This window comes from Camellia sinensis, chromosome 8 (assembly GCF_055761805.1).
Source record: "Camellia sinensis isolate YWXY chromosome 8, ASM5576180v1, whole genome shotgun sequence".
Lineage (NCBI taxonomy): Eukaryota > Viridiplantae > Streptophyta > Magnoliopsida > Ericales > Theaceae > Camellia > Camellia sinensis.
Window position 1 is genome coordinate 140,825,170 of NC_138968.1, and position 16,428 is coordinate 140,841,597.

Sequence of the window (16,428 nt, forward strand, 5' to 3'; positions counted from 1 at the left end):
GTGGCACCCCCGCCACCACCAACCATCCTATAAACTAAGAAAATTCATCAAAGAGAAGATATACTTCAATTTACAAACAATCATATTATGAAACCCACTTAGATTCAATAAATCCAACCAAACTAATTCAATCATTGACGATAGCATCATTGTTATTGCAACACAGACGATATTGCATAATCATCGGGAGTTCCAGATGAAATTTGAGCCAAACCCACGTTCAAACAATCAAGAAGATTGAGCTCTGGATACATCATTGGAGTTCTTGCAAGAGAACTCAAGATCAATCTTTGGATCGGTAATCCTCTCTAATACTTGATTTTCTTGCTGTTCTTCTTCTCTTTCCTCTTGTGTCCTCTTTTGGGTTCTCCATTGAAGTAGCCTCTGGTAAGTTGATGAAACTTGAAGCCTCAAAAGGACATGGTTTCTTTGTTAGTGGTTCCATTGGATGTAATATTTTGTGAGCAGCCTCTATTATGAAATTTGTTATGATAGCAAGTGATAAAATATTTGTTGATGGGAAGTAAATGATTTATGCTTTGTAGAGAAGGATACTATTTTACAACATTTGAGAGAAAGAAAGAGGAAATTTTACAACATTTGAGGATACTAATCAACTAGTCTGATTGAGTATATACTGGAATTAGTTTGTTTGGATTTATTGAATCTAAATTAGTGAATTTCATTATTATGTATGATTGTTTGTGAATCAAAATATATCTTCTCTTTCATAAATTTTCTTAGTTTTTAGGATGGTTGATGGTAACGGGAGCGGTACACTGACATGGCAATGGTGGTAGTGGTGGTGGTGGTTGTTTGGCTGATAGAAGAGAGAGGGTGGTTTGGGTGAGAAAGGAGAAGAGAATGGGTGAATTTAAATCTATAATTTGAAAGTTAGGGCCAAAATATATATATATATATATTTTTTTTTTACTTTTTTTGTTTAAATGTGACGGTAGGGCAAATTAATAACGATTTAAATAGGTGAGGTTGTAAGTTGACAATATCAAAAGTTCGGGTGTGAAATTGATCAGAACAGTATACTTCAGGGGGAAAATGAAATTTTCTCTTCTTATTTTTATTGCACCTATAGTAATGTAGTTACATAGTTGTGAGATCAATATGAATTTTACATTTATAGTACATGACAGCTAAACATTTATCATATATGTTTTCAGTAAAGAAATTTTGAATACATTGATTACATATAACAATGGAAAATCAATAGGTATCAGAATGTACTACTCATTTTTCATTGTTTGACACGGACTCTGGAAGTTTAAAGGTGGGAGGTTTATCAGCACCCCTTCTCGAGTACTCTCTCCATCTCGAATATATGTTTTCAGTAAAGAAATTTTGAATATATTAATTACATATAACAATGGAAAATCAAGAGGTATCAGAATTTACTACTCATTTTTCATTGTTTGACACGGACTCGGGAAGTTTAAAGGTGGGAGGTTTATCAGCACCCCTTCTCGAGTACTCTCTCCATCTTCGAGATGCTGCAGCAGCTCTTTGTGCTCTCTCTTTTGCTTCCTCCTCTGCAACCACTATTATATAAAGCTTTATTTAAAATTTTAAACTAAAAAGTGTTGGCTACATTTTGAGACAATTTCTGCCGTGTGTATGATTTGTACCGATGCAGAAACCATACAACCATTACAGAAGCCAACAAAGTAATAAGCATCCAAGGAGCGAAAATTTATTTATATTCTACAAAATCCACCAGGGTGGCACATTTAAAATTTCAATTTTTTTTTTTAGTATTTGCAATGAACACTATAGATTCAAGTGCTTTGAGTTCTAGCCTCTTTGGATCTTTACAAATGCTAAAACTGGCGACAATACTATGTATGGAATCATAAAATTTTTTCCAGTGCTTCTCCCAATCAACTAAGAAGTATGGACACAGGATACAACGATTCTCAAAAAATTATAATACCGATGCGGCAAGATACTGAAACAAATATATTTTTATTTACTATTTATATTAATAGACATTAAGAATACATAGATATGAGAGGCATCGATGCATATATGGATATATTTTATTTCGACACCAAATCATCCTTCTAAATTAAAAATAAAAATTCTATAAAGGTGTTTGGCCTGTCCATGAAGTGTCCTTGACATGTTCTATAATAATACTAATAATAATAATTTTAAAAATTGAACCCCACAAGGCATGTCGGACACGTCGACACGTGTGTTCCCGCACAACATCCATCTTGGTGTGGTGCTTCTCAGCAAATATACCATACACTCGAAAGCATTAACCTTGTGTTCTTTGCTACTGCCTAGTCCAAACTTGGCCGAATTCAGGTCTAAACCCTTTAAACCTCAGCTCCTACCTTTTCACTCAAAAAACCCTTACAATTAAACCCTTTCCCACTATTTATTATAGGGGAGCTTTCATTAGGCTCCATCCTTCAACAAGTAGGGCTTCTTCCCAAAGTACACAAAACATTATTTTGGACAGCATTTTACCAAATGGAAAGAAATAATAAATTTCAGTGGAAAGGTCAGTGCAAGTTTGCATATGCCATATTATTTTACCACATTCTACAACTTTAGGAACAAACACATGCCTACAATGTATACTCAATCGAGCTAAAGAATTCTTGGAAACATATGAGAGAAACAATAGAGCAGCTATTTGCACTTGACAAAATATTTATATCAGAATAATAGAAGTAGAATGCTTTCCATGATTTTAAACATCAAAATCAACAATTTTCTTCATTGAATCCTTGTTACCTGTATTTTGATAGTCTCTGGGCTTACCCCAGAGGTTGCTCCAATATGATTCAGTTTGATCAGAACCTTTCTGCTTCATCATCCTCACTTTAGCTTTTCCCTGGACACAATATATATAAGCCATTTGTCAAACCTAACACTGATTTGATTTATAATAACAAAAATCAATGAACATAACAAATATACCTGCCCGGTGAAAACAAATATGAGCAGCATTAAAAGATGAAACTTGATGCAGACAATATCCAAGGTCAAAACATAAAGAAAATCGTAGGTTTAATATATATCTCAACTGGAATGCCATCATTCTCTTGCCATTCCATGTTTGTAGCTTATTTAGGAAACATTTGCTTCATTAATACAAATAATAATTGACATGTGAAATTGTATGCAATGCAGTTTAAAAATGCATTGCTAATAATGAATAAATAAGATTACAAGAAAGGTTTTTATAAAATCAAAAAAAGTATAGAGATGAAAAATATTGAGACACCAAATAATAGCTGAAATCCAATACAGAAGAACCCACAAAAACACAAAAAGAAAATGAAGAAAAAGGAAAAAATATCAGAGTTCTTACCAAGATTTTAGCTTGTTTCTTTTCCCATCGAGAGGTTGCCTGCCACATTGGAGTAATTTGATGAAAAATAATAATCAAAAACATTAATACTGAAAGGATTAAAGTACGCTAGCAGTTTAATTATCTCTATCAGAGATCTTCCTAAGAGACAAGGTCTGCTGCTAGAAAACTTCTCAAGGTTTTTCATGATTTTGCCTATTGATGACAGCAATAAGTATTAACTGTGGCACCACCATCAAATAACTACTGACCAATGAGCTACAAATATCAAATTATCCATTCCTTGTACCACAACCTCTCTGAAATGCCACCTGAAGAACTTGGTAACCGATTAAAGAACCAGCATTTAGAAATAAATGAAGAAATTTGTGAGCATAATTTGACACTTTATTCAATAAAAGAAAGTTGTCAACAGGAAAATAATTAAATTCCATCCAATCCTATCAAAATCTCAAAAGGTGTTAATAACACAAGGCGTTGCGCCTGAATACCTGAATCAAGTTCACTAAACCACACAAGGCACAAAAGAAGCATAAATATTTTAGGTTCTTTAAATAGATATCAACTTTGTTTTACAAAGTAATTCATTTTCATAAATGAATCAATAGTTTGAGCACTACTACATTTCAGGAGATTTTCAGAGACAATGAGGCATGATCAAACCATTCAACTAAACCATGTTCTGATCAATTAAACAAATAATAGTCTCCAAGATGACAACATTAATTCCTACACGAAAGTTTGACTCTCCTAAGGAGTGTAAATGTTATCCATCACAGTGAGTTAGTTGGTCGTGTGAAGCAAAGTCCTACATCGCCCAATTATTATTAAGCATATAAGCGTGAGGGCACCATCACCCCAATAGCTAGCTTTTGGGTTGAGTTCTACCCAAGACGGTGTAACATGGTATCAAAGCTGGAGTAGTCAAGTATGGGTAGGGTGCATGTCCCTAATCTGCACATCGCAGGTGCTGCCAAGTGAGCACGCTGGGCGCAAGGAAGGGCGTGAAGCAAAGTCCTACATTACTAAAGTAATATTAAGCATATAAGCGTGAGGGCACTCTCACCTCAATAGCTAACTTTTGGGTTGAGTTCTACCCAAGACCGTGTAACAGGCAGGCCATCATTCAGTTCACCCCTAGAGGAATTGTACAATGAACAATTAAGAATTTAGGTCTTACCATTCTAAAAACATCCACTGAAGATCCCATTCCTGAAAGCATCAGTGCAACCTGATTGTCATTAATGAAAATCGTCAAATTTTAACTATTTTAGCTTTATTTTTAATGAACTTGACAAATGAATAAAGTTATAATGCACAATACTAAGGCATACTTTTACCATGAGATGAAGATTTTCTTCCTTTCTTTTTTTTCAAAAGTAACTGACAATGTCATATATTAGAAGATAAGTTTTGAAAGATTATTTGGTCTCTTCAAGGTGTCCTGATGAATTCATCTCTACAGTAGAATATCAAACAAGAAAAACTAGTCTCTAAAAAAGATGTAACTCATAAAAGAAATTATGAATTCTATGCTAAGAAACCGATGAAACCCAAATAATATCATGTCTAAAATGCAAGTCATGCCCAGATATTCGGATTTTGGGGGTGATTTTTGGGCCTGAACCCATTTTGAAAATGATGTTAAATCCCTTGGATCTGCAATAAAGATATTATTTAAACTTGAAAATAGACAATAGCAAGCCAAAAGTCACAAATTCTGTAAACTATAAAGAGGTGATATCAGATACACATAAATTATTGTAAAATAAACTGTGAAGCAATGAAACTTTAAGTGTGTGCCTTACATTTACTCTTTCTACCCTCCGCATTTCGTCTTCAAGCAAAGATAGTTGTGCAGCAGAAGTCCAATGGATGCAATCAACTGGGCTGAAATGAAAAAAGAATTAACTATCTAACTATCTAAAGACATCCACTGCACTAACTTTTTAACATGCGACAAATATTCTATGATTACTGATTATTCAGATCTCGTCAAGAAACCATAAACTAGCTAATGTACTTGGTTTCAGGAGCTAAAATATCAAGAGGTCTTGCCAAAACCAAAGTCCAGGTAGGTTCATCTAGCATCTACTTCACATAAGTTCGAAACTTAGTCAGAGTTGTCCAAAGGTGACACCATCCATTAAAATATTCACATAAAGGGTTAACGACAAAGATCACTGGGTTTTCCCTTACCGTAAATCAGCTAATATATGTACTATAAATGCAGGGAAGTTGATCATTCTTACAAGTTGATGTAAATTATATAGAACAATTACACAACAATTGTAAATCATGAAGAGCAGACTCAAAAACAGATAAGCACCAACTCTCCAAGATTCTTTGGTCTATTTGTTAAAGGGTGTTTGAATGTTAAGAGAAATCTGTAAAAGAAAAATAAGCATATTACCTAAAGATAATTGGCAAAATACAGAGAAAAAAGGAAGAAATATCAGCTTCAGTCCTTGAACACTAAAAAAATAAAAAAATCTTCAAAAATGACGTCTTGTTAATGTATGAGAGGGTTCGAGAATGTTGCCAGAAAATTCAAAGGCTCGCTGGAAAATTTGACGGAAACTTTGAATGCCTGCCGGAAAATTCGAAGATCTTCGAAGATCACCATAAAACCTGAATTCTCTAGAAATAATGAGAGGCTTAGATTCTTTAATGGTCGCAACTAGAAACACAATAGCAAAGAGATGATGGAGATAAGAGATTGGGTGAAGAAGAAGGCAAAGTAATTTGAGAGAAAATAATGCCAAGACTTTCCCATGGATTTCTCACTTTCACTCTCAAGGTAGATAACGGAGAAGAGAAATTAGTTCTCTTCCAAAAATTGTCTCTCCAAAATCCATCTTCATGTAAAACTATGGGTGGGTGCTCTTTATAAGCACCTCTTGATGTAGGATGGAGGCAATGTGCAAGGCACATGGGGAATATTCTCTCTAACCACTTAGTCCGAGGAAATGACCTCTCTGAAGATGAGAAAAATCCCGAAGAGGAGATCAATCTCTCGACAAACCCTTCTTCTTAGCCACACCTAACCAATGATCCCCAATCATCCCAAAGGGGTTAGGGGTAGTCCCAGAGGACACCCTACCACAGAAGGGTCAGGGATAGTTCAAGAGAACGCCCTGCCGCAAATATCGCCAAATCTCAGGGATCCCCTAGATTGTGCCACCTCGACCCGGGTATAAGATAGTTTAACTGAAGAGTGAATTTATCTCCACTCACCGTCCTCAGGATCGGATCCTTTATTCGGACTCCGTCACGTCCATGGTTCTGATACGTAGATCCCGAAAAGCTCTGAGCCCGTAAGTGTTCTGGAACTCATTAACGGAGCGACTTTTAGATTGCGTTCGAATCCGTTCGAAGCCAAGTGCTTCGGATCTCTAGGTTCGTGTATCTGAACCCTTTTGAGTCCGAACTCAAATAGGTCTCTAGATTCGTGGTTCCAAACCCTTTCGAGACTAAGCAAATACCTCGGAGAATGGATCTCCTCCGAGGGTTTCATCTCTTTTGAAAGCAATGATCAACCTTCTCGGATGCCCGTATGATCTGGGCCTCCTTGGATGGGCCTGTTGGGCTTTTCTTAGAAATATAATCTTGTTGGGCCTCTCTAGCCAATTTGGCTAGTTTTTTTGCTAGTCCATTCAATAGAATTCATTTGAGGCCACTTGGTGATAATTTCTCCGGATCCATTAATTTTTGGGCTTTCAAATTGGGCTCCAATTGGACCCAATTAATTCAATGAGCTCAAGTTAACCCCTCTTACAGTTAAAATAACAATGCTTTGTGTCTCTAATCTATGTCACTAAATGACAAATAAAAGTAACAACTTAAGAGCTATACCATAGTGCAAAAAAGGTTTGATTCGTTTTTTGCCAGAATAGATAAAGTTAATACTCGATGATTGAAGTAAAATGCCTGCAACTTTTTCACTTTCTAACAGTACGCCTGAGCAAACCATAATTAGTGCATCATAGCCATAACCATTGATCAGGAACTTACCAACTATCTATTGCTTGTTGAACTAATTCAGGTTTCCCACACTGACTATATGCTCTGGCTCTTCCAAAATCTTCCTCAATGCCAAATACATCTGGGGATACATTGGCACAATTTTTACAACCTGTGGACAAAAAATCGTTATATTGTAATTCAAAGGTATCATAACCCATAGATTGCTACAGAGGATGACACTGACACAGCTATATATCAAGACTAAGTAGAATCTCTCCAGCCTTGTTTCTACACTCAAACAAAATTAAATAAGATCTAAAAATAGCATTCAACAGACAAGGAATAATGTCTTAACCACTCACAAATGAAAATTTAAGTACTAGAAATCTCATAAGCATTAAGAAAAAGGCTTTTGTGTTGATTACAGAGTCATTGATCTTCACAGAAGAGGTCATTTTCAAACAATTTGCATATTAGGGAAGTTAAATAATGCTGAAGCCAGAAACACTAAAGAGGTTTTCAGATTTTCAGAAATTCTCAGGGGTAGCTAATGTCAGATTTCAATTGTGCTCTTCCATTAACTCAATACTTTTTACATCTATAATGGAGATTCCTGATAAACTCTGAATGTACCTATGCAGCTAAACTCATCGACAAATACGTGATCCTTTGGGCAGGAATCATCCAAGAAAGGATTGATTGCAGTCAAAGCATACCCATGAATTTCATCATAAACCATGCGCTGCACAGGATCACTGAGAACCTACACTGCAATAGTCCATTTACAAAAGAAGCACAAGAAAAAAATGTATATTCAATTACTCAGATTTTCAAGCATTCCATTTCCAGTGCTAACTCACCGCATAAACATCATTGATGAACATACAGAAATTTGTGGTCTCTGGGTCATTACCACTCAAGTCTGGATGGCAAGCTTTCATGCAATTATAGTAGGCTTTCTTAATCTGCTCTGGTGTGGCATCTGGAAGCTGGTAAGATAAGCCAAGCAAAGAAAAAAGTGTAAACTTCAACAATGATTCAAGTACTGCACAAAATCTGAGAAGAAAGAACATAGAGACAAGCATTATCACTCCGTTTGTTACGGTGGAAAACTTTTTCTATGTATAACTTTTTCCAAAAAATATTTTCCATAGAAAAAGTTTTCCTATTTTGGTTGCATCCTTCAAACTAACGTACTAGTGATTGTAGTGGTGGTGGGTTGGTGGGAGCGCTGATAGCAGGGGTTTTGGGGGTGGTTGCAGTGGTGGGGGTGGTGTGGTGGTGGCAATGGTAGTGGTAACGTGGTGGAGGTGATGATGGCAGGGTAGTGTGAAGGCATTGATAAGACCTTTGTCTGAAAAACATTTTCTATCTTTCAAAAGTGAAAAACATTTTCAGCCCAAATAAGCTTTTTTTCCGTTGACTTTCATTTTCCATTGTACTAAATGTCAGAAAATGAGAAAAACCCAAACAAATGGAGCGTATATGCATGGGAAAGGGAATTTCACACCAAAGAATGAAGTAACATTATTGAAACAGGCTTCCAATAGCACAAATCGGAATGTACTAGACTTTCATTGAAAGTTGTTTTGATGAACCATTATTGTAAATTGTCATATGAACATTCCTTGCATCCTATTACAAAATTTTCCACCTAATTTAGGGAGACTATATCTATGTTGCATTTTCATTAGAACTGAGCAACCTGACTTCGTGCCATCTAATATTTTTGCCATGTTATTCCATCCAAGTTAAATAGAAAACATCCAAGAATCCCAAGGATAATGCATGAAATTTCCTTGTTCAAAATTCCACAATTCTCCATCCAAACTAATAATACTTGCATCTTATACTCAACAAAGTTGTCAACCTTCCAAATGCATTATCTAAGTACCTAGACAACAATCAATATTTTTGTTGAAGTTTACCAGTGCAACTATCTTCCAAAATTTCATAATGTTTAATCCAAGTCAGACTTCAACCCAAACTATTTGTGACACCCAGTAATCTAGGAATTCTGAATTCAAGTGACATATCCTTCCAATACATGATTACAATAATCACTAAGGAAAGTAATTCAAATGGTATTACTTAGATGAACCGAATCCAAAGGTTGATGATGTTCGGTATGTAAAGCATGTGCAACCTCTGCTTATAAATTTATAATATCCCATCTGAACAGTTGGAGTAGCTTGGATAAAAAAATACGCTCAACTACCATCAAGAAAATTAAGGCTTGAATAAATAAAAAAAACAATGCAACTATTTTTATCCACTTGTTGAGTCAGTCAAGGCAAGGGATAATTAACTGTAGCAAGTGCATATTACAATATCAACGTTCACCATTTAGTCCTTGATTTCAGCTCAAAGAACACAATGACGTGGTTATTTTCATATCCCCATATAACATGGTGCTGAAAATGTACAAAATAGAAGAAGATATTTAGCCACATTAAGATTTCACGTGAACATCATGAAAATATCAAAAACCCCATTTTCTAGAACAAAATATAATATATACAACACATTAAATTACGTACATCAAATTTTTCTATCTTTTTTCACTCAAATTGAATTTCATGCTTCCATTTGAATGTCTTCTCCAGCTACTATTTATGTGTTGCTAACAATGATTAAGGCAGCTTTTCAACGTTGCTCACGCAACATATTTTCAGCTTTTTATCTTATAGAACGTATCTGTACGACAGTGGAAGAGAATTCTTCAAAAGTGTAAATAAGTATATAAATATTCCCTCAGTGTGCATATAATCCAAGCTAGTCTAAGAGGTAAAAAATAACAACAATAAATAATGGAAAATCAAAGCAAGAAAAAGTAAGTCAAAAATTTAAATCTTACAATCATATTGCTCATCAATATTGCACTGAGAAAGGGAAAGAAGCTACAAAAGCATCATGAAATCAAAAGTTCAGCTAAAAGACAAAAGAGACATGCAAGGACAATTGGCACGACTGCTAGCTAGAGTCTTACAGTTATCAGTCTGCAAGTTATGACATTATTAAGGCACCGCAAAACGCAGGATTTGAAACAAGAATTTCTGACAAAAATACTCTACACCTCCTTTTGGAACACAAGGTCCCCTGATCTATCTATATTCTCATTGCCATTATTCAGCACATGCAATACTTCTCTTCTAAGTTTGATCACCTACGCTTTGGTTTTTACCATCCTGTTGGTTTTCTAAAATTGTAAAACAAAAATACTAGTGCAGGTTTCATTTTCTAAGACATTTTTTATGTTAATGTAAATTATGTAAATTACCACTACCACTCACTCCACCTACCACCTCCACTACAACCCACTTCACCTACCACCTCCACTTCACCCCCTACCACTTCACCTACTACCTTCTTCTCTTCTATATATTTGATCATTGTAAACATAACATATCAATCAATATACATCAATCAATAATATACATCAATTTATTTTTTTCATGCTATCAGAGCGCTAGGTTAAGAACCTATTCATTCTGCTTCACCGGCGGGCGGCACCCTCGCCTTAGCCGCCCGCCGGACCTCTACACATACCCAGACTGTAACTTCATCTTCCTCTCTCTTACCTCTCGGCTCTCTCAGACCATGACAGCCATCTCTCTCTCTCTCTCGACCATACCATGACTCACACATCTCTCTCTCTAGAGACCAAAGAACACACACCACTCACACATCTCTTTCTCTCTTGATCTCCTTTCATAAGGACATTTTTCTCGAGGCACAAATTAACAACGGCAGCTTCGAACCAACCACTGTCGCCACCATCATCCATCGTCCTTCTCCACATTTGCCACGTCGATGGTGCCGCCGCTGCCTGTCCTCAACCGCAAGACCCAGATGCAAATCCACCACCACCGCCGGACCTTCTTGGTTGAATATGAAGTTGTTGAGTTGTGGGTCAGCTGATATTATCATGGGCCTACCCACCAAGTTTGAGAGCCAGATAAGTGAGAGAAGAAGGTAAGATCTGAACCACAATGTGTCCGCCGACAAGTACTACCGCAAGACCCTTGCACAGCCGAGTCAATCCACTAAACAAGCTCGTGCCTCCTGACATCGCCGGAGTAGTCATGACGGGAGGCTTCGAATAGTGATCGTCGATTTGGAATCTGAACGATGATGATCTGATTTGCCTCTAGCTTCTGACTAACGGACCCATAGATCGCTGCGGTTTTGGGTCTTTGGGTCTCTCGGCAGTTTTGGGTTAGGGAGAAGTGGGAGAGCAACATACACGATCATACACACACAGCCTGATACACAGACCATGCATCACACATACAGTTTTCTCTCCCCCCGGCGGCCTCCCCCTCCGCCCTCCACTCCTCTTCACTCACCGCACGAACCCTCACATACTCCCGTGGGTTGGCACTATCTCTAAACCTACTATACTACTCCCGTGGGTTGGCCGTGTGGGCACTGCTTCTCTAAATAGCTTCTTTTTAACCCATCGATCCCTGCCAACCCAGTTTCACAGAGGAGTCTTTAACCTTCTCCTCAACCTGGCTCTCCCTTGTGCTTCTCTCTCTACATCTCTTTCTCTCTCTCTAATAATCCACCCACATGCCCCCACATGCCCCCAGCTTTTTCCCTTTACACAACACCACTCCCTACGCACTACCATCGTCTTATTCTTTCTTTCTATTCTTTTTATTTTTCTTTCACTTTCACATGCCCCAAAATCTTTCCCTTTCACAACTTAAAAAAAAAAAAAAACAAAAAAAAACAAAACAACCCAAATGGTGGTCGTCCTCTGACCTTCTCTCCCTCTCTTGGCAGCTTTCACAAATAAACAAATCCAATAAAATAACACTACAATAAAATAACCAATACCCACACTGATATACACACTGCTCCACCATGCACACCGCCCATGCATACACCAGCACAGACATTCTTTTTTTATTTTATTTTAATGTTGACGTCCACTACATTTTGTTTCTCAAATAAAGCAAGTATATGCTTCCACACAACACCATCATCACCTTTTTCACCGCCCAAATTTTCTTTTTTATTTTCCCATTTAATTGATGCTCTATTTTTTATCACCATCTCCATATTTTTTTTTATTCGATTCCCTTACTTTTCATAACAACCAAAAAAAAAAAAAAAAAAAAACATTCATCATTCCACAACCTCATTTTATTCATGACGGGACTCACCCCGATCACAATTTTACACCACAACAAAAACAAAAAAAAAAAAAAAAAAAAAAAAAAAAACCCAACAACGGCTTTGTTTTCTTTTCTGCAGACGGCCACACACCGACATCCCTTCTCTACTCTGCCGCCGGTCTCTTCTTCTTGCCTCCGTCCTGGACGGCCCTTGACGGTGTTGCCTCTGTGTTTCCCACTCCACTGGGCACGATCACTCCACCCTGCTCCTCCACTGCAACATATGGCGGCCCTCCAAATCGGAACATCACGGTGGCCTTCCGCTTCAGCTCCTTGTTTTCTGCCCTTAGCACGCTTATCTCTGCTCGCGCATCCTTATACATGCGTTGGAGCAGAGCCAGCTGGGAGTTTAACTGCTGCACCTCATTTGCCCTACTCTGCAGCCGGTTCGACAAGTTTGTGACCGCCGTCATGCTTTCCACACATGCCTTCAGAGTATACTGATTGGCCTCCACATCCGACTGCACAGCCATTTTTTGCTCCACCGACTGCATCGGAAAGTTCAACGGAGCAAACCCAGTGGTGTTTGGTTGAGGTTCACGGGACACCGCACCTGCTATCTCTCTTGTGGACTCGTTGAGGTCGGGAAAGAGAGTAAGTAGACCACGGGACGACGAAGCCATTTTCTCTCGCAACAGAGTGTTACAGACTCTCTCTCTCAGCACAACAGTGTTACAGCCTCTCTCTCTCAGCACAACGCAGACTTCTTCAGAGGTTTCTCTCAGTTTCTTGTCTGAGCCTCTGCCTCGGCCTCAGCTCCGTCTTGGTTAAATAGCCGAGGCAGCCACGCGCATCGCGCGCCTCTTCTCGCCGACAAACTGGCACGCCTTTTCATGGCACGCCTTTTGATGCATTCGGGCACGCCTTTTGATGGCACGCCTTTTGAGGGTACGGGCACACCTTTTGAGGGCACGACTTTTGAGGGCTCGATATCTACATCCATGTATATTTTTTTTTTGGGCAGCCTATATACACACTCATACAGTGTCTTCTACACCGGCCAGCTTTATCAATCCCTTTGTTTCAACCTCAAATAGGTTTCTATCTTCACACCTATTTGAGTTTGAGGGGGGGTTATACATATATCATGGTGAGCACGGTTACACACCCTGCGAACCACCCAAGCCACCCCATGGCGCACTCCCTAAGTCGCCCCCTTGGTGCACCATCACAAGCTTCTACAACGGTCCAACATGACCCCATAAACTGTCTTTTACAACGGTCTGACACGACCACACAGTGTCTGCTACAACGGTCCGACATGACCCCGTAAACTGTCTTTTACAACAGTCCGACATGACCCCGTAAACTGTCTTATACACCGGTCCGACATGACCTCGTAAACTGTCTTTTCCAACGGTCCGACATGACCCCGTAAACTGTCTTCTACACCGGTCCGACATGACCCCATAAACTGTCTTCTACATCGGTCTGACACGACCACACAGTGTCTGCTACAACGGTCCGACATGACCCCGTAAACTGTTTTCTACACCGGTCCGACATGACCCCGTAAACTGTCTGCTACAACGGTCCGACATGACCCCATAAACTGTCTGCTACATCGGTCTGACACGACCATACCGTGTCTCCTATCCTGTTTTATTTTATTTATCAGTTTATTTTTCTGTTTTGTTACTCTCTCCAAACTCAAGTTGGCTAGTACCTATCCTCCTTGAGTTTGAGGGGGGCTGTTAATGTAAATTATGTAAATTACCACTACCACTCACTCCACCTACCACCTCCACTACAACCCACTTCACCTACCACCTCCACTTCACCCCCTACCACTTCACCTACTACCTTCTTCTCTTCTATATATTTGATAATTGTAAACATAACATATCAATCAATATACATCAATCAATAATATACATCAATTTATTTTTTTCATTTTAAAAGATTCCAAAAAGTAACAAAGCCATAATCTTTTGACCCCAACATCATGATAAGTTGTGTCACATGGACATTTTTACTTCCCCAAATGCCAGATATGACAAGGATAAGAGCGTGGACATATGTCTGACACTCATATTTAATTTAGACATAATTTTTTACGACGTTTGAAGAAGAAGAAAAATCACATTTGCATTGCAGATAAAGAAACGTTTCTAGCTTGACATGGATAAGAGAGAAAAATTCTATATTTTCTCTAAATCTTATCTAATTTCAATTATATTTCTACATAATTATACAATATAATATGTATATATTTATGTCTGAGATTTAGATTTATGCAGGTTTGAGTTCACGGAACATACATGATAAGTACGGCACAAATCCTAACCTTTCATACAAAACGTCCAATCACATTCCAACTAAACAAACAAAATAAATAAATAAAGAGGCCCAATTCTAACATGACTAGTTGATTTATGCACAAGCCATAAGAAAATCCCACTAGCACACGCACTAATTGGTGTGTGTTTATATTTATTTGCAATGGCAAAAACTACATATAAACACAGACACACATGTGAGTATACGAGACAAAGATCAACATTCAACATAAGAAACAGAGTATCTATTGACAATTTAGATAGAATGCATAATAATAATTGAAAGAATTGATATAGTACCAGACCCAACAAAGCATAGTAATCATCGGCAACGGCCTCCGATCGCGCCGAGTCCCCTGTCGCAACCCTGACTCTGCCAAACCCTTTTCGCCTTCTTCCATGGCCGATCATTCTCCAACTGACACTGTTGTTGGAAAGCAAGGCCCATCTACTTCTTGGACAGAAACTCTGTAATGGGTTTTGGAATTTGAGAGGGTCTGTGCACACTGGTGACAACAATTGAGCCATTGAAGTATGTAAGGAAAAGAATAGTGAGCAAGTGTTTTGTTTTGTAAAGCTGTGCGTCGTGGGGGAAGAGAGAGAATGGATGAAATCAGAAGAGTTGAGATATTTGTGGGTTTTAATGGGAATATTTGAAATTCTGAGGAGGACAATTTTTGGAGTGAGGAGAGAGTAGTGCTGAGATGGCAAATTGTAGACCATGAATTTTCCAGGAATCTGGATGCGAGTTGTTTGCCTGGTTCGGGCACGTGTCACCTCGTGAATAGCTGTGTCTTGCACTCTTCATGCGGTCCTTTTAGTCAACACCAGCAAGCAAGAAATGAATGAAAAATTATCGCATGTTACTTAGCATCTCTTAAATATGTGTATTTATTTAAATAAATATATTTATTTAAATTATTTTATTGTGTTTGATTTTATAATTATTTTTTTATTAAAATATAAAAAAGAAATAATAATGTCATAATAATATCATATGTATCTCTAATTATATTATTTTATTATTTAATTATGCTCAATTTTTTTCTTTAATTATGACTTTATTTTAATTATAATCAATGAAATTTTTAATTATGTCTCATGTGATATTTGATTATAATATAATTTAAAAAATATAAAATTATATTATTTTTTTAATTATAAAATGTATATGAACCATAATCTTTCCTCTATGACCATAAGGCCAAGTTTGGCAACTCTTAAAAAATTCAAAAAGTCAAAAAGTCACTATCCTATTTAAATCATATCATCTTATTTAAGTCACATCACCTCTCTAACACATCACTTCAAACTCAACCTAAACCCAACCCATATTTCATAAAAAGTCAAAAAGTACACTTATTTAGTCTTCCCAAACTTGGCCTAAATTGTGGTATTGACATTTTTGGGGTGTAGCACTATGAGGTGTGATTTTATTGAAATCTTTTTATTCTAGTTTTTGTTTGTTTCTTTCTTTTTTTTAGGAGGGGGATGGTTATAAGAGTCCGAATCTTCTGTCATTCTTTCCTGTAGCGTCTCCTGTTATAGTTTAAAACGGTGTTATTTTGATTTTTTTTTATTTTTTATTTTTTGGGATACTTACGTATAGGTCTTAATAAGTGGACTTATTGTCTAATAGGTCTTATGGAAAAAATTT

The 16,428-nt window shown here is 37.4% G+C and overlaps 1 protein-coding gene across 2 annotated transcripts; it reads right to left on the reverse strand.

Moving 5' to 3' along the window:
- Positions 1–1,134: 1,134 nt before the first annotated feature.
- Positions 1,135–15,450, reverse strand: LOC114319295 (DNAJ heat shock N-terminal domain-containing protein). 2 transcript variants are annotated; one of them, XM_028266298.2, is made up of 9 exons: positions 15,072–15,450; positions 8,167–8,295; positions 7,940–8,069; positions 7,355–7,475; positions 5,149–5,230; positions 4,521–4,571; positions 3,341–3,379; positions 2,761–2,860; positions 1,135–1,544 (listed from the first exon to the last, which is right to left on the reverse strand). In XM_028266298.2, exons 1-9 carry the CDS (start codon positions 15,297–15,299, stop codon positions 1,414–1,416), a joined length of 1,011 nt encoding a protein of 336 aa, XP_028122099.2. In that variant the 5' UTR covers positions 15,300–15,450; the 3' UTR covers positions 1,135–1,413. The 2 variants fall into 2 exon arrangements, with proteins under 2 accessions (XP_028122099.2, XP_082739765.1); XM_082883639.1 differs by having other exon boundaries at positions 1,135–1,553; positions 8,167–9,720; positions 15,072–15,380.
- Between the last annotated feature and the right edge of the window lie 978 nt (positions 15,451–16,428).